Source organism: Lycorma delicatula, chromosome 4, assembly GCF_047948215.1.
Source record: "Lycorma delicatula isolate Av1 chromosome 4, ASM4794821v1, whole genome shotgun sequence".
In the NCBI taxonomy this organism is placed as follows: domain Eukaryota; kingdom Metazoa; phylum Arthropoda; class Insecta; order Hemiptera; family Fulgoridae; genus Lycorma; species Lycorma delicatula.
In genome coordinates, this window is record NC_134458.1 from 25,569,890 (window position 1) to 25,584,233 (window position 14,344).

General features: G+C 30.1%; 1 protein-coding gene across 10 annotated transcripts in view; it reads left to right on the top strand.

Moving 5' to 3' along the window:
- LOC142323199 (inositol hexakisphosphate and diphosphoinositol-pentakisphosphate kinase 2-like) overlaps positions 1-14,344 on the top strand; it is a 330,980-nt gene that overhangs the window by 114,370 nt on the left and 202,266 nt on the right. For 8 of the 10 annotated variants that reach the window (XM_075362529.1, XM_075362537.1, XM_075362533.1 and 5 more), the window contains 2 exons: positions 907-1,047; positions 13,731-13,821. In XM_075362529.1, the coding sequence (XP_075218644.1) occupies positions 907-1,047; positions 13,731-13,821 (232 nt within the window). The remainder of the gene's footprint in view (positions 1-906; positions 1,048-13,730; positions 13,822-14,344) is intronic. The other 2 variants (XM_075362530.1, XM_075362534.1) reach the window with 1 other exon arrangement.

The window sequence follows — 14,344 nt, forward strand, 5'->3', positions numbered from 1 at the left end:
TTACAAATAAATAACAATCTATCTTTGTATGTTATAGGTTAGTATTTTTAAACATTTCTTTCTGTTACTTAAAACCATCTAATACATTTACCTGTAGAAAAGCTCTCCTTGTTTGTGCTATTTAACTTTTAATGTCTTTTGGTACAATTTTACAACTGTAATAGTAGAATATTTCAGTTTATGTTTTATTTCTCTATCTTAGCATATATATTAAGTTAGACTTGTGAATTAATTGTTTCGTTTAATAATTGTACAAAAATGAAATAAAATAATTTTTTTTAAACCGAATGAAAGAAAAAAGTATTGCTCTAGACTAAAAACCTTAACCGCTAGATAATCTTTCAATGTTGACTAAAGTTTTGAGTAGTTTTGACCTTGATGCAGGGCTTTTACTTTAACTATCTTGTTTTTTTTTATTGCTTTGGTGTTTCTTGGTAGCTGAAGGATTAAACCATTGTCACAAGTTTGACATCGCCCAGGGTATGGCCAATTGTGGCTTTCATTAAGTGTGTTATATTTAGTTATCTTTAGGGAGGCTCATTCGTACGCCCCTAATCTTTTATTATTTGATATTAATTACAGCTCTAGAGTCCTAGTTAAGATGGTTAATCACTTCCCTTACACTCTGATAGTTCAAAACATCTGGAATGTCTTGGGAAGTGGCATTAGTAAAATTGAAGGGTGTAGACTAGCAAAATACCAAAGACTAAACCCCATCTATGATATAAAGTTATACAATTAGCTGTTCATTGCATATTTTTGGCATTTATTTGTGGTTGACAAATGATTTATTTAATAATTTACTTTTCAATAATACTATTGAAAAGTTTAGATAAAAAAATAATAACTTGTAAATTACTGATGATTTGAGTGAATGTTTGAATGTAATTTTATTGTTTGTTCCAGAAGCCAGTGGAGGAATGGCCTATGTGTGATTGTCTGATTTCATTTCATAGTAAGGGATTTCCTCTTGATAAAGCAATCCAATATGCTGCTCTAAGGAATCCATTTATTATTAATAACCTGCATATGCAGTACGATATTCAGGTATTAAATATATAGTGCGATATTTGCAGCTACTCTTTTAATTTATATGTGTAATTTTTATTTTTTTATTATTTAAACAAGTTTATTTAAAATAATTATTTTTTTGTCATAGTAGCTCTATAAAAAGCTAACGCATGTGAAGTTTGATTACATTCAATAATTATATGTTTGTAATCATGATAATTTTATTACATGTAATTGTTTTGATAATTATGAGTACTATTAAAATCTTTAAAATATGACTGCATATAAATTAAGTACTGAACAACTTTTAGTGTTTGCAGTGCTTCTACTCTTCCTTCTAAATTAATAAATAAAATTCTTTTTTGTTTGTTTTGTGCATGTCTGATTCCTTAGTTTTAAGAATCACTGTGCCAATTATTTTTTGTTTGTATTATAACAACATAAGTTGTATGTGCATTCTCTGGGACTTGTACATTTTTTCAGTTTTCTCAATTAGTGTGAATTATTATTATGACAAATGATACTTCATCAACCCTTGACACCATAAATGTTAAAACGAAAAAATAAAGAAAAAAACATGCCTAATCAGTTTGTTCCCGCCTTACTCTAATGAGTAGAGATTGTTTTTATCTTCTCAGTTCTCAACCGTTCTCATTGTTTCATTCTGTTGTATACTCTTTGCCTCCCATATTTGTCTGATCATTCTCCCACATTCTTTTCTCTGCCAAATTAATGGAGAACTAAAACTATTTGTTATTAAGGGACAAAAGGAATTCTTCAATGATGAATTAACACCATTTTTTCAATTAGAAACAGCTCTAACTCATAAATAAATAACGAAGGAATTTTGTAGTTCTATAACCAGTATTCCATTATTTTTTAACATCCTCCACCTTATTGAAACTCTTCAATCAGTTCAGCAGATAATCCTGTTATTTATAACGTTTCTTTAACAGTCTATTGATTATCATGGTTTTTGTTTCATTTATACTTTTATTATTGTTTCACCATCTAGATAGAAAATAACTTTTTTTTTTATGGTTAAAGTCTCATTCTTTGAGACTTTTTTAATATTATGTTGTACTTTTCAACTATCCAGAATCAGTGTATCACTTGCAATTGCAAATTCCCTTGTCATGGGGTTGTATCGTAGGTACTGTTTTGCAATTGCTTGGATCTTTTCCTGCTTTTTTTGATTACATCTTTTGAGTTGTGGGTAGATAGAAGGGTGAAATTTTATTTCTCTACATTAATTCCTGGAATTTCAGAAGTACAGTTTTGATTATTATAATTCCTTTCTTTTCTATACGATCAGACTATGTCTGTTTTGGCGGTAGCAGCTTTCTCAGGAAATCCTTCTTATCACCATGTGTCATGGAATTCTGTTAAAGGATAACTCTGTTAAGTTAATATGTACCTCTTTATTATCCTTTTTATGTTGTCACCTTTTGTTCTTATTTTTGTTTATAATTTTTGACAAATTTTTTGGTACTATTTTGGAATTTCCTCCCAAAATGTTTTCTATTTTTTTTTCAACGATATATGACGATTCATATGTATATCAACATAACCTAAACAAATGTAATCTATGATCACTTCGCTGTTAACCTTATCTAATTAACATTAAGTATACAAATTATATACAATAATGATGCAATCTTTAATGATGGCTTACAGATTTTGTTGGATTCTTATTTATGTCACTGACATAAGGATGTGGAAGATTTGTTCAATTTGATAATTCAACATGTTAGTGAGTTTCATCCTGTAGTAAAGAGAGTTTTGTTTAGTTAAATAAGTGTAATATTGTGTTTATGAAAGTAATTATAAATATATTTTATGCATTTTTAATTTTACTCTTGTGTCTCCAAAATAATTTTATGTAATCATTAAAATAATGCATTTTTAATGAATTATGATGTTGCAGAATATTACAAGTATATACAGTTTAAAAAAAATAGAAACACTATGGGGGGAAACTCCAGAAGAATGCCAATTTATTATTTTATTTTCTAAGTTAACATCTATTTTCAAAAACAAAACAATTTCATAATATTGAAAGTTTTAATTGTTTTTTGTTTTGACTTACACAGGCTTTACTGGTCACTTGGTGATTGATATTTAAGTATTTAGTTTGTATTTAGAATCTTCCCCCTCCCCCCCATTTATTTCCTTTTATTTTAATTTTTCATTCTCTATTTTTATTGGAACCTCTGTGAAAAAAATTTTTATTTTAAACTTTCTTAGTCATTTTACATTTTTTTTTATAAATGCTTACTGAGTATTTAAAAAAAATGATTGAAATTATTAATATGATGCATTAAAAAAATAATGGTATTTTTTTATGAATTATAATTATATGGGATCTTGATATTCAAAAAAATGAAGGTCTTGATTTAATTCAGAATGTTTACAAGGTTCCTATATAAATTAGATAGTTATTCCTGTGATAGTTGTAGAGGCTGGCCTGAGGTAGAGGCTTGACATGACTAAACAGTGGCAGCCATTCTTAAGAATAACAAGATATTATACCAGGCTTATCAGGGAAAGGAAGGACTAAAGCAGTTTCCCACTGCATTCTTTACCGAGCCAAATATACTGTTGCATAACAGCATGTCAAGCCCACTGACACGCTGGTGATATTCAGTCTTACAAGTGGCACCTTCATTCTGTTGACCACAGGGACTGGCTGTATGGTGAACATCATTATTCTCAGAGAAATCAACTGTTTAGTTTCAATTATACTTCATATATTTTATACGTGTCACGATCAAAGGAAGGCTGTGACAGATAGTGTGTAGTAACAAATTAATGTACCCTTTCTATTATGAAACAAAGAATTATGTACCCTGACTCAACTCGGTTAGAGAAATTTTACTATGTAATTATAAAAATAATAAAGCTATTCTAAAACAATTATTTTTAATTTTCTGTAAAACTGACCTGCACTTTCTTTGCTGTGGTAGAAGCACTGCATGTATCAAACATACACATTTAATATTACTGTGTCATAAACAGCATTTTTTATTTACATGCCCTGAATGGACTTCAAATAATTAATAAGTGATTTTCATGTTTTATTTTTTTCTATCAACATAAGCAACAGCAAAAGAAGATTTTTTTTCATTGAATCTCATCCATGACTTATTTTTTGCTTTACTTTATTAAATTTTAATTTTAAATCTTTTTACGACTGCCAGTATAATTCATTTAAAAATCTGGTTATGATTCAGTGTTAATTATTAGATGACATGTTTTATTTATAAAATTCTTGCCCTTTTTGTTAATTTTTGTGAAAAAGCTAATAAAATAAATGATTTTGTTATACTGTAAATAAGGCTAGTGCAGATAATTGAGAATTTTAGAGTTATGTTAATCGAATTAAACTGCTTTGAGTAAATAATTTTTTTACTTTCATTATTGTAATTTCTTAAGTTTTAATGTGAACTATGTGTATAACAACAACCTTCTATCTTATTTTTGGTTTAAATTCATGAAACTTAGGGCAGATTTTTTTTTTAATTTTTGATAAATATTTGTTGTTTTTAATTAAAAGATGGGCAAGGAGCAGCCCGTTACTTTTAATTATAAAAAGAATTGTATAAAAATTTAATTTCTAGTGATTGAAGACATCAAAATGAGGTAAGATGTTTGAATTGTTAAAACACTTGGTCATTAGAAGTAATTGTTCACAGCTACCACAGTTTATTAAACTTTCATTACTTATAGAATTATGTTATTATATAAACGATTATTAAAAAAAAAGATCTACTGAAATTATAAAATAATTTTTCTATTACACTTCTGCTTCTACTCAGCACTGTAAATTATTGATGTAAAGTTAAAATATATGTAGTTTTATCAGAATTATTTAACAAATTTAAGATCTGTCCATTTTTGCCCCATCTGCACTAATTTTTTTATTTGTATTGTAACAGGAGCATTCAAGAAGTTCATGGAATAAAGTTTACATTAAGATAAATTTATAATTAGTTCTTCTTCAGCACAAGTAGTTATATAATTTTTAGAACTGCATCATTTTTTTTTTTCTATATTTATTACATTTACTTAAAAAGTAAGAAGAAGAATTGGAATACTGCACTAATTGTTTGCAGCAATCTCAAACACAGCATTTTTTTCATGACATGGCCAGTCATGTGAATATATCTATCATCCTAAAAATGGCCGCAAGCAAATATATATATATATAATCCTTTATTTTATGAAGCATAATGTTCTGAAACATTGATTTAAGATATTTTGATATCACTACAACTACTTAATGGACTTAGGACATATCCTCACCTATCCTCTTATCCTTTATAATTTACAATTTTTTCTGCATTAAATTTCACGAAACCAAATTGTAAAGGATTTTCTTAACTGAATCAGTTATAAGGACGTTGTACCTGGATAATCAGCTCTGGACTTAACAAATGGAGAATTATTTGATGAGAATCATTTTTTTATAATTTCAGTCACTGTTACCATAGTATCTCTTGTAACACGTTCCATTGTTGTTGGCGTGTTTGTTTTTTTCTTATTACAAGTCATATTTACTTGTATTTATTTAGTTAGTAAATAATTCCATTTTCTAATTCATATTTTCAATAGTTGCATGCCAGACAACTAAATATCGATAGTGTATTGAAAGATAGTTATAAATTACCTTATTTCTTTAATACATTATTCCTTTAATTACCTTTTTCTTAATATCTTGCTAATAATGAAGATGTTGTGTTCATAAAATTATGTTTGATTCCATAAAAATTTTGAATTGAATGGCTAAATATGGATAATAAGATGTATGAAAGGGAATTAGTGAAGGTTTTTTTAATGATGGGATGAAATTGAAAAAAAAATTTCATGCATGCTCAGGAAATGTATCTGACCTTCAACCTAACATAATAAAAATTTTCAGGTCTTTTCTGTGATGCGCCCTGCACGATGTTTTTTATTTCTCACTTTTTATATAAAGTTATGTAATAGCTTTTAAATCATCATATTAAGTGATTAAATAATGTCGTCTATAAAATATATTGTAAAATATTTACGTGTGTTGTCCTGTATTGCTTACAAATAATATAATGATCTTATATTGTCTGTTTGTACTCAGTGTTAATAAATTGTTATTTTGTGAATAAAAACTTACTTGTACCTGCATAATGATGTTCTATTATTGAAAGAATGATACATAAAAGTTTTAAAAAAATAAGCAACAAACATAAAACATAGAACTAGGTTAAAACTAAAATAAAGAAATTAATTAAAACTTAAAACTAAGTTAAAAAAATAAAACTTAAAACTAATATCACTAGAATCTTAAAACTAATATCACAGACTGAGTCATTAAAAAACATAAGAGCTAAAATAATAAATAAAAAAAACTATATAAAAAATAAAATTTAACAGATTCGGATAGGGAGTGTAAAAGGCTCCCTCCTCGGTTAACAAAATCAAATCTATTAAAAACTTTTCTAGAATAAGTTACATACCCGACAATGTTAAATCCTCATATGGTTCTATTGCAAAGTATTCTATCAAAGACCTTTGTTATGTGGTTTATTGATGTTATACCCTTATTGTTCTTGCAGTGCTTTTTGCTGCCTTTTTTAAATAAGGGAATTATGTTACCTTTCTTCCAATCCCCACAATCAATTCATTTTTCCCTATGCATTACAATACACAATATAGTTACAGCATTCCCACTTGCCCTGCAGCTCTTATAATATCCACAGATAATTCATCAGGTCCAGGTGCTTTCTCACTACTCATTATTTGCACAGCATCGTCCAACTCCTTCTAACTGATCTCTTCCATTTTTTCTTTTTGATAGCTGTTTCCTTTCTCAGCACTCCTGCCTCCTATGTTACCCTCCCTGCTGAGAAGTTTCTGGAAGTATTCTTTTAACATCTTTATCTTCCATCCTCTGTTTCCATGTTCTCTGGTATCTCAGTTTTCTTTCTTTTGTTCCTCATGATTCTATAAAACATTTTCTTATTTCCCTTTCAAGTCATCATCCAATCTATTTGTGAATTCTTCCCACGTCTTTCTTTTTCTCCCTCAATTACTTTCTTACACTTTTCTCTTCAAAAAGATACACCTGCTGATCCTCCTCTGTCGTGGCTTTACAAAATTTCCTCCAGGCTTTATTCTTTGCTTTTACAGCTTCAATTGTTAAATCATTCCACCATCTTGTTTCTTTTTTCTTTTCTCTTTGCAGATGTGCTACCACAGACTTTTTTGCAGACTGTGCAAAATTAAAACAATTTTGAGAATTGGGTCCCAGTATACACGTCTAACATTGCTTATGTAATATTACTTAAATACTATTGAGCCAAGAACTGTTGTTTCTTTCATTTCAAAAGTTGCTTTCTGTACAAATTTAGATGTAAAAATACCTGTTGTAGTAAGTATCTGTAACAGTATTACAGTTTTAATCATTTGTTAATACCTGTTTTTGCTTAGGTTGTGTGTGTGTGTGTGTGTGTGTGTGTGTGTGTGTGTGTGTGTGTGTGTGTATGTGTGTGTGTGTGTGTGTGTGTGTGTGTGTGTGTGTGTGTGTGTGTGTGTGTGTGTGTGTGTGTGTGTGTGTGAGCACACACGCATAGAAAGATAGGCTCGACTATCCAAGCAGTTACATTGCTCTTGCACAGATTGTGATAATGCTGTAGCACATTATTCCAGGTACTTTCTGAATGCTCCTCGTACAAGTAACATTACTGCTTTTCCTGCTTTTTGTATTTTGGTATCGATTAAAGTATTTAATCATCAGTTCTTTTTTTTCTGCTAAGTAACAAATATTTAAGTGTTTTAATGATATTGGCCACCATCTGTTTTCTTAATTATGTAAGGATTTTGTCACTAACATTTTTTAACATTATGAATTTAAAAAAAATGCTTACTATATGTTTTTTGTGGGTAAAAATAAGTAATTAAAAATTTTGCTGAAATTTTCTTGAAAATGTTTGTCCTTAAATATATATTAATAAGAATTCCATTTTTTTTTTTAATAGTGAAATGAGCAGTGATCATCGGTATGCTAAGTATACTTTGTAAAAAATATCTGAACTTGGTAAAATTAACTATTCTATAATTCTGTTACTCTTAGAAATAGTTGAAAAAAGTTATATAAAATCTGGATTTGGCTATGTACAAATAATGTTTGTGTCTGACACAAACCGATGGTGAAAATAGCTTGCTTACAAATTGAACAAGAAATATACTGAATATTACACCTTCGGCAATTCTACATACATTACAAAAAGGTTAAATAGACCAGAAAAGTATGTATGTATATATATATATATATATATATATATATATATATATATGATATTTCTTCAGATAGATGTTGGACTGAATGCATTCCAAGAATGGAGTAAACTAAACCAGGCATTATAAACTCACATAATTTTCCTTCAAAGTAATCTCCTTCAGAAGCTATCCACTTTTAATTACATCCATAAAGTTTTTTGAAATATTCTTTTAAAATATCATAAGAAGCTAAGGCTTTTCTTTCAATATTAATTTTAGATATTGAAACAAGTAATAGTGTATAGTTGTTAGGTTACAAGTTGGTGGATGTTATAGAAACATTACCATATAAGATACTTTTTGATCAGCTTAGGTCAGTGTTCTTATAGCATTTTTGGAAGTGTGCTAACAAACATGATTCATTTTATGTTCACTGTGAAGTATTGTGGCAATTTTTCATTGGTACTTGAACTTCCGGTATTATTTACTCAACAGATATTTCTTCTATTACTTGGAATATGCTCAATGTTTGTATCATTTATCATGACAGATGTGTTCCCACTACATCATAATTTTCTACACAATCCTCTTGAAAATATTTCTGTCGCTTATTAAATTTGTGAATCTTTCCATTGCTGTGTTTCATCATATGCTCTTTCAAACAGCATTTTCTTAAGCAAAGCACAAAATTTCATGTTTGTGTTGTTCAGTGATGAACACCTTGAATTGTAAAGATTTCACATACATAGGCTTTTTTAATTAAACAGCAGTTTGTTCTAAACCCACCATTTATCTGATACTCCTATAAAATTTAAATTTAAGCAGAGACTAGTAAATAACCCTTTCAATTCTAGGCATATATTTCAATCTCTAAGAATATCAAGGATTTGTTAAAGAAAAACATTCACTATTTATAATAAAAGACCCTTTTTTGTCAGTTATTTTTTTGAAAATACATTTGAGGTTTACTGTAATTTTTAAATTAGATTCTATTAGGTACAAAAATTTAATTAAAAATTTTGTTTATTATTTAGTTTTGAATTTACAAAATAAAAAAAAACTAACTTAAGTTTTACAAAATTAATTTTTTTTCAATATTATATTCAGGAATAGTAACATTTTCTATCCAGTTTTATTGAATAAAATTCAAGACATGTAAACAATTAAAATAAATATCTGCTGGTTACACTAAATTTAACACCAGCTGTTCTTTTTCATCATCAGACCAAAATTTTATTAATATCAAATTCTTTATTGTTCATATCAATCTTTACAATTACTATTATCATAATCGACTATAATTTCTAAATTGTTTAAATTTCCTACAATATTATCAAGTGGTAGATATTCATTTATTACTACAATCTTGCAAGTGCTTTTATATACAGGGTGATTCAGGAGGATAGGACAATACTTTGACAACTCATTCTAGAGGCTAAAAATAAGAAAGAAGTTCATATAAACATATGTCTGAAAACGCTTCGTTAGCGAGTTATACAGGTTGAAAGATTTCGCACGAGTTTCAGTTCCTCCGGGTAAATTAAGGCTTTCTGAAATTCTGGGAAGGTCAATTAAGGGGCAAGTACAATTGTTTCTTATGGTTTTTCAGCTGCGAAATCGAAAAAAATAGGCCCCAGAACTGTATCTCTCTTAGTTTGTAAGATATCCCGTGTAAATCGCCAAAAATAGGATCAAAAAACATTTTTTTATGTTTGACGTGCAATAACGTTGTTAAATTGGCAATAAATCGTACATTTTTTTAAACGTAAATTGTAGAGAATTTAATTATAAGAAGATTGATGTGAATAATGTCAACAGAAAACAAATAAAATTTAAACATGTCGACTTTTATTAACAACAAAGCAGATTAATTTTTAACAGATTGAAAAAACTTTTTCGTTATGTAAAGTAGAAAATAACTGGAGGAAGAAAGAATAGTTACTGTGTTTTTTTTTTTATGATAATGATAAAATGCTGCTTACAAGTAGTATTTCATGCGGTTTAATAACTTTAAAAAATGCCACCGTTGTGTTCAATACACTTTTCAACGCGTTGTACTAGATTTTGTGTTGCCAGTCTAACGGTGTCTTTGCGTTCCTTGATTATAACTGCAGCGTTGAGAATGCGAGCGATCCGTTCATCGCGTGTGTCTACTTTTTGCTTGTAAACCTCATTTTTCAACCATTCCCACAAACAATAATCTAACGGAGTGAGGTCTGGGGATCTCGGTGGCCAATTAACCGGCCCTCCACGTCCTATCCATTTACCAGCAAACATTTCAAGACATTGCCTTACTTCATTAGTGAAATGTGAAGGAGCTCCATCAAGTTGGTAATACATTTCAATTCGTTTTGCTAAGGGGATAATTTCCAGCAATATAATAAATTCATTACGTAGAAATTCCAGATAATTTATCCCTGTGACACGATGTTGTAGTATAAAAGCACCAATTAATTGGTCATCTATGATACCACACCAAACATTCACTGAAAATCGTTGCTGGAAATTCTTTTCCACTGTAGCATGTGGGTTTTCTTCAGACCACCGATGCGCATTCCATGTGTTGTTTATTCTGTTACGAGTGAAAGTAGCTTCATCCGAAAATAGTATAAATGGAATTAAATGTTGATTCCTATTAACCCGTTGATAAAACTGCAGCCGGCTGGCATATTCACCAGGCTGGAGATGTTACACTTTCTGAATATGAAAAGGATGCAATCCATTATTATTTAATGTCCTCCATACTCTACTTTGTGAAATATTGAGCCGTGTTGCAATTAATCGTGTGCTCGTTTCCGGACTATGTTGAACCATCTGCAGAATGTTTTCACCTTCAACAGCACGATTTGCTTGTCGTTCAGATGAAATATGAGCGCTGGGAAGTGTACCGTTCTCACGAAGATTATTGAAAATTCTAATAAATACTTTACGTACGATTTGGTACAACACGACCGGGTTACCTATGTCGATATTCCGTAACCGCTGCCGCAGCACTTCCATTCCAAAATCCATAGATGAAAATCACGTCGGCATATTCGGCATTAGTGAAGATACGCGGCATTTTTCAAAACAAAACAAAACAGAATTTTACTTTTTTTAACAGACTTGATTTTTACGCACTGATAAATGAATATAAAATTACACTTCTTAACATTTTCTGAAATTTTTACGATAAGAATTCGACGTAATACTGCAAACACGATCGATCAGCGAAAGGTTATTTAACACATTACCACAATTAACCGACAACAATGAGTAGTATTTAAACAAATTGTGAATAAAAAAATAAGTGTTGCCAACTTGTTTTCCGTAGGTCTAAAATTATTTTACCTACTAGACACACCTGTTTTCTTTTTTTGTAACATTTTCTTCTAAGTTTTCGTTGGTTTTGTTGTTAATAAGAGTCTACATGTTTAAAATTTTATTTGTTTTCTGTTGACATTATTTACATCAATCTTCTTATAATTAAATTCTCTATAATTTATGTTTAAAAAAATGTATGATTTACCGCCAATTTAACAACGTTATTGTACGTCAAACTTAAAAAAATGTGTTTTTTGACCCTATTTTTGGCGTTTTACATGGGATATCTTAGAAACTAAGAGAGATACAGTTCTGGGATCTATTTTTTTCGATTTCCCTGCTCAAAAACCACAAGAAACAATTGAATTTGCCCCTTAATTGACCTTCCAAGAATTTCAGAAAACCTTAATTTACCCAGAGGAACTGAAACTCGAGCGAAATCTTTCACCCTGTATAACTCGCTAACGAAGCGTTTTCAGACACATGTTTATATGAACTTTTTTATTATTTTTAGGATCTAGAATGAGTTGTCAAAGTATTGCCCTATCCTCCTGAATCACCCTGTATATATATATATATATATATTCAGGGTATATATATATATATTGTCGCTGAATGGCTTCAACAGCACGTGGCACTTAATAACCTTGTAACCCTGAGAAGAAGGGCTGTTGTTGTTTTCGATTGGTTTCGACAGCTTGTTGTAACTAATAACCTTATGGTAGCCCTGAGAAGGGCTGTTTTTTGCGTTAGCTCTGAGAAGAGCTGCTGGGTCCAGAAGCTGGTCTTCGGTGAAGTCAGGGAGTTGTTGCTCGTTAATTGAAATTAGACTGGGCTTCCCCTCAGTCGCCGTTGGGTCCCCACTACAGTGTGGCAGTGGTGGCCCCCCAGAGCCTTGCAGTGTCGGGTTGGCGTCAGTCGTCTTTCGCCAGTGCGGCCAAGGCAGTTCTTCCTGAGTGATCACATGCTGGGCGGGCTCCTGCTGCTGAGTCCGCCAGCCAGGGCGATTGAAGCCCGGCGATTTGGAGCAGGAAGGTAGTGTCTGTGTCCAGCAGCTCCCTCAGTGGGCCAGTCAGGCCTGCTGCTTCGGCAGGGATGTTTGCATCTTCCGGGAGGTCCCACATTGAGGCGGTCAGGGAAATTCTTCTGTCTTCTTCCATCTTCTTCTTCTTCTTGGTATTCTCCAGGTGTTAGTCGACAATGAATTAAAAATCAGTCTTGTGCATGCTCTTTTATGGAGAGTGGTGGGGCCACAGCACTGTTATGGTGGGAGTGATGCTTGTACCAGTGTGTACGTATACTGTGCTCCAGCTAACATCTGAGCTGCTATCGTTGTTGCTCGCTGACATTAAATTAGGCATATATGTGGTAACAATTTATATTTAAAAGTTTGATAAAATGGTTGAAATGATTAGTGAAAAATACCATACTTTTTACTTAAATAAAGCTTGAAACCAGTTAGTCTAAAAATAAGTAAGCTAATTAAACTGTAACACACTTTCTTGTAATATAATAGCTTACTTTATTTTATTTACAAGATTGAGTACACTAAAAATTAAAAATATGATAAAATAATGGGAGAGTTATTAATATTAAAGTAACTATACCCGTTTTAAAGCTGTCTGTTTAGAAGTGTTTAATTTCATTTTATGGCTAACAAAGTCAATAATATTTTAAAGAAATGAATAATCCCTTTATTTTATTTCAAAACAATTTTTTTTATAAATAAATATTTTAGTTTATTTAGTCTCATTATATTAAAAATATAAATTATAAAATTTTTATAAAAGTACTTTGATTAATTATCATGTTAAAATTTTAACAAGGTTAGTGATAAAATTTTCATATGTAATTTCTTTCATGGTAATTTTATTATACTGTAGCGAGTAGATGATCGTATTTAAAAATAACATTTGTTCTGAAAACTTCTGAAAAAAATTTTTATATAATACATTTTTTTATATATTTATTGCCATCAAGTGATGGATTATATATATCTGTATCAAAAAAATTTAAACTTGCAATAAGCTTAATTTAAATGCCTTTTTATTAAATAAAAATTATCTAAATTATTTAATTAGACAGTTTGAATAGAATTAATGAAGATTTTCTCATTCAGATAACAGCCATAATAATTTGTTAATGTCTTATTATTATAGGATAGAAGAAAAGTATACTCCATTCTAGAAAGTGAAGGAATAGAGATACCTAGGTATGCTGTTCTTGATCGAGATTCTTCTGATCCAAGACGTATGTAAATTTATTGATTTATTGTGTAATAATGTTAGCGATATTATATAGATAAAACAAAAGTTATCTATCCAGCTGGGTCATGGTAAACTACCTGATTTACCCTGATGCTAGATCATCCTTTTTCACCACCCATGTGTTTTTCTTATGGTTGATCTCTTTTTTCCCATTATTGGTTCTGTAGGTGTAGGTCTGACCCTACTAGGTTCTCCTTGATAAGGATGCAAGGATCTAAAGAACTAATAGTACCTGCTGGTCAGGGGACTGCCTGTAGACTGACTCGGGGTAGTATGTCTCTTATCTGGAAATCAATTTTCTTCTGTTATACTTGATATTTTTGTGATTATTTCATATGAGATTATGTAACCTCATCTGTTGAGAAAATATGGAAACATTTGTATATTGTTTGTAATATGAACATTTTAGTCTTCTTATTCATAATGAATTTATGGTCGAATGAAGGTAGAAGCACCAATTACATGATGACTGCTATGTTATTCAAAGGATTTTATATGCCTCCATT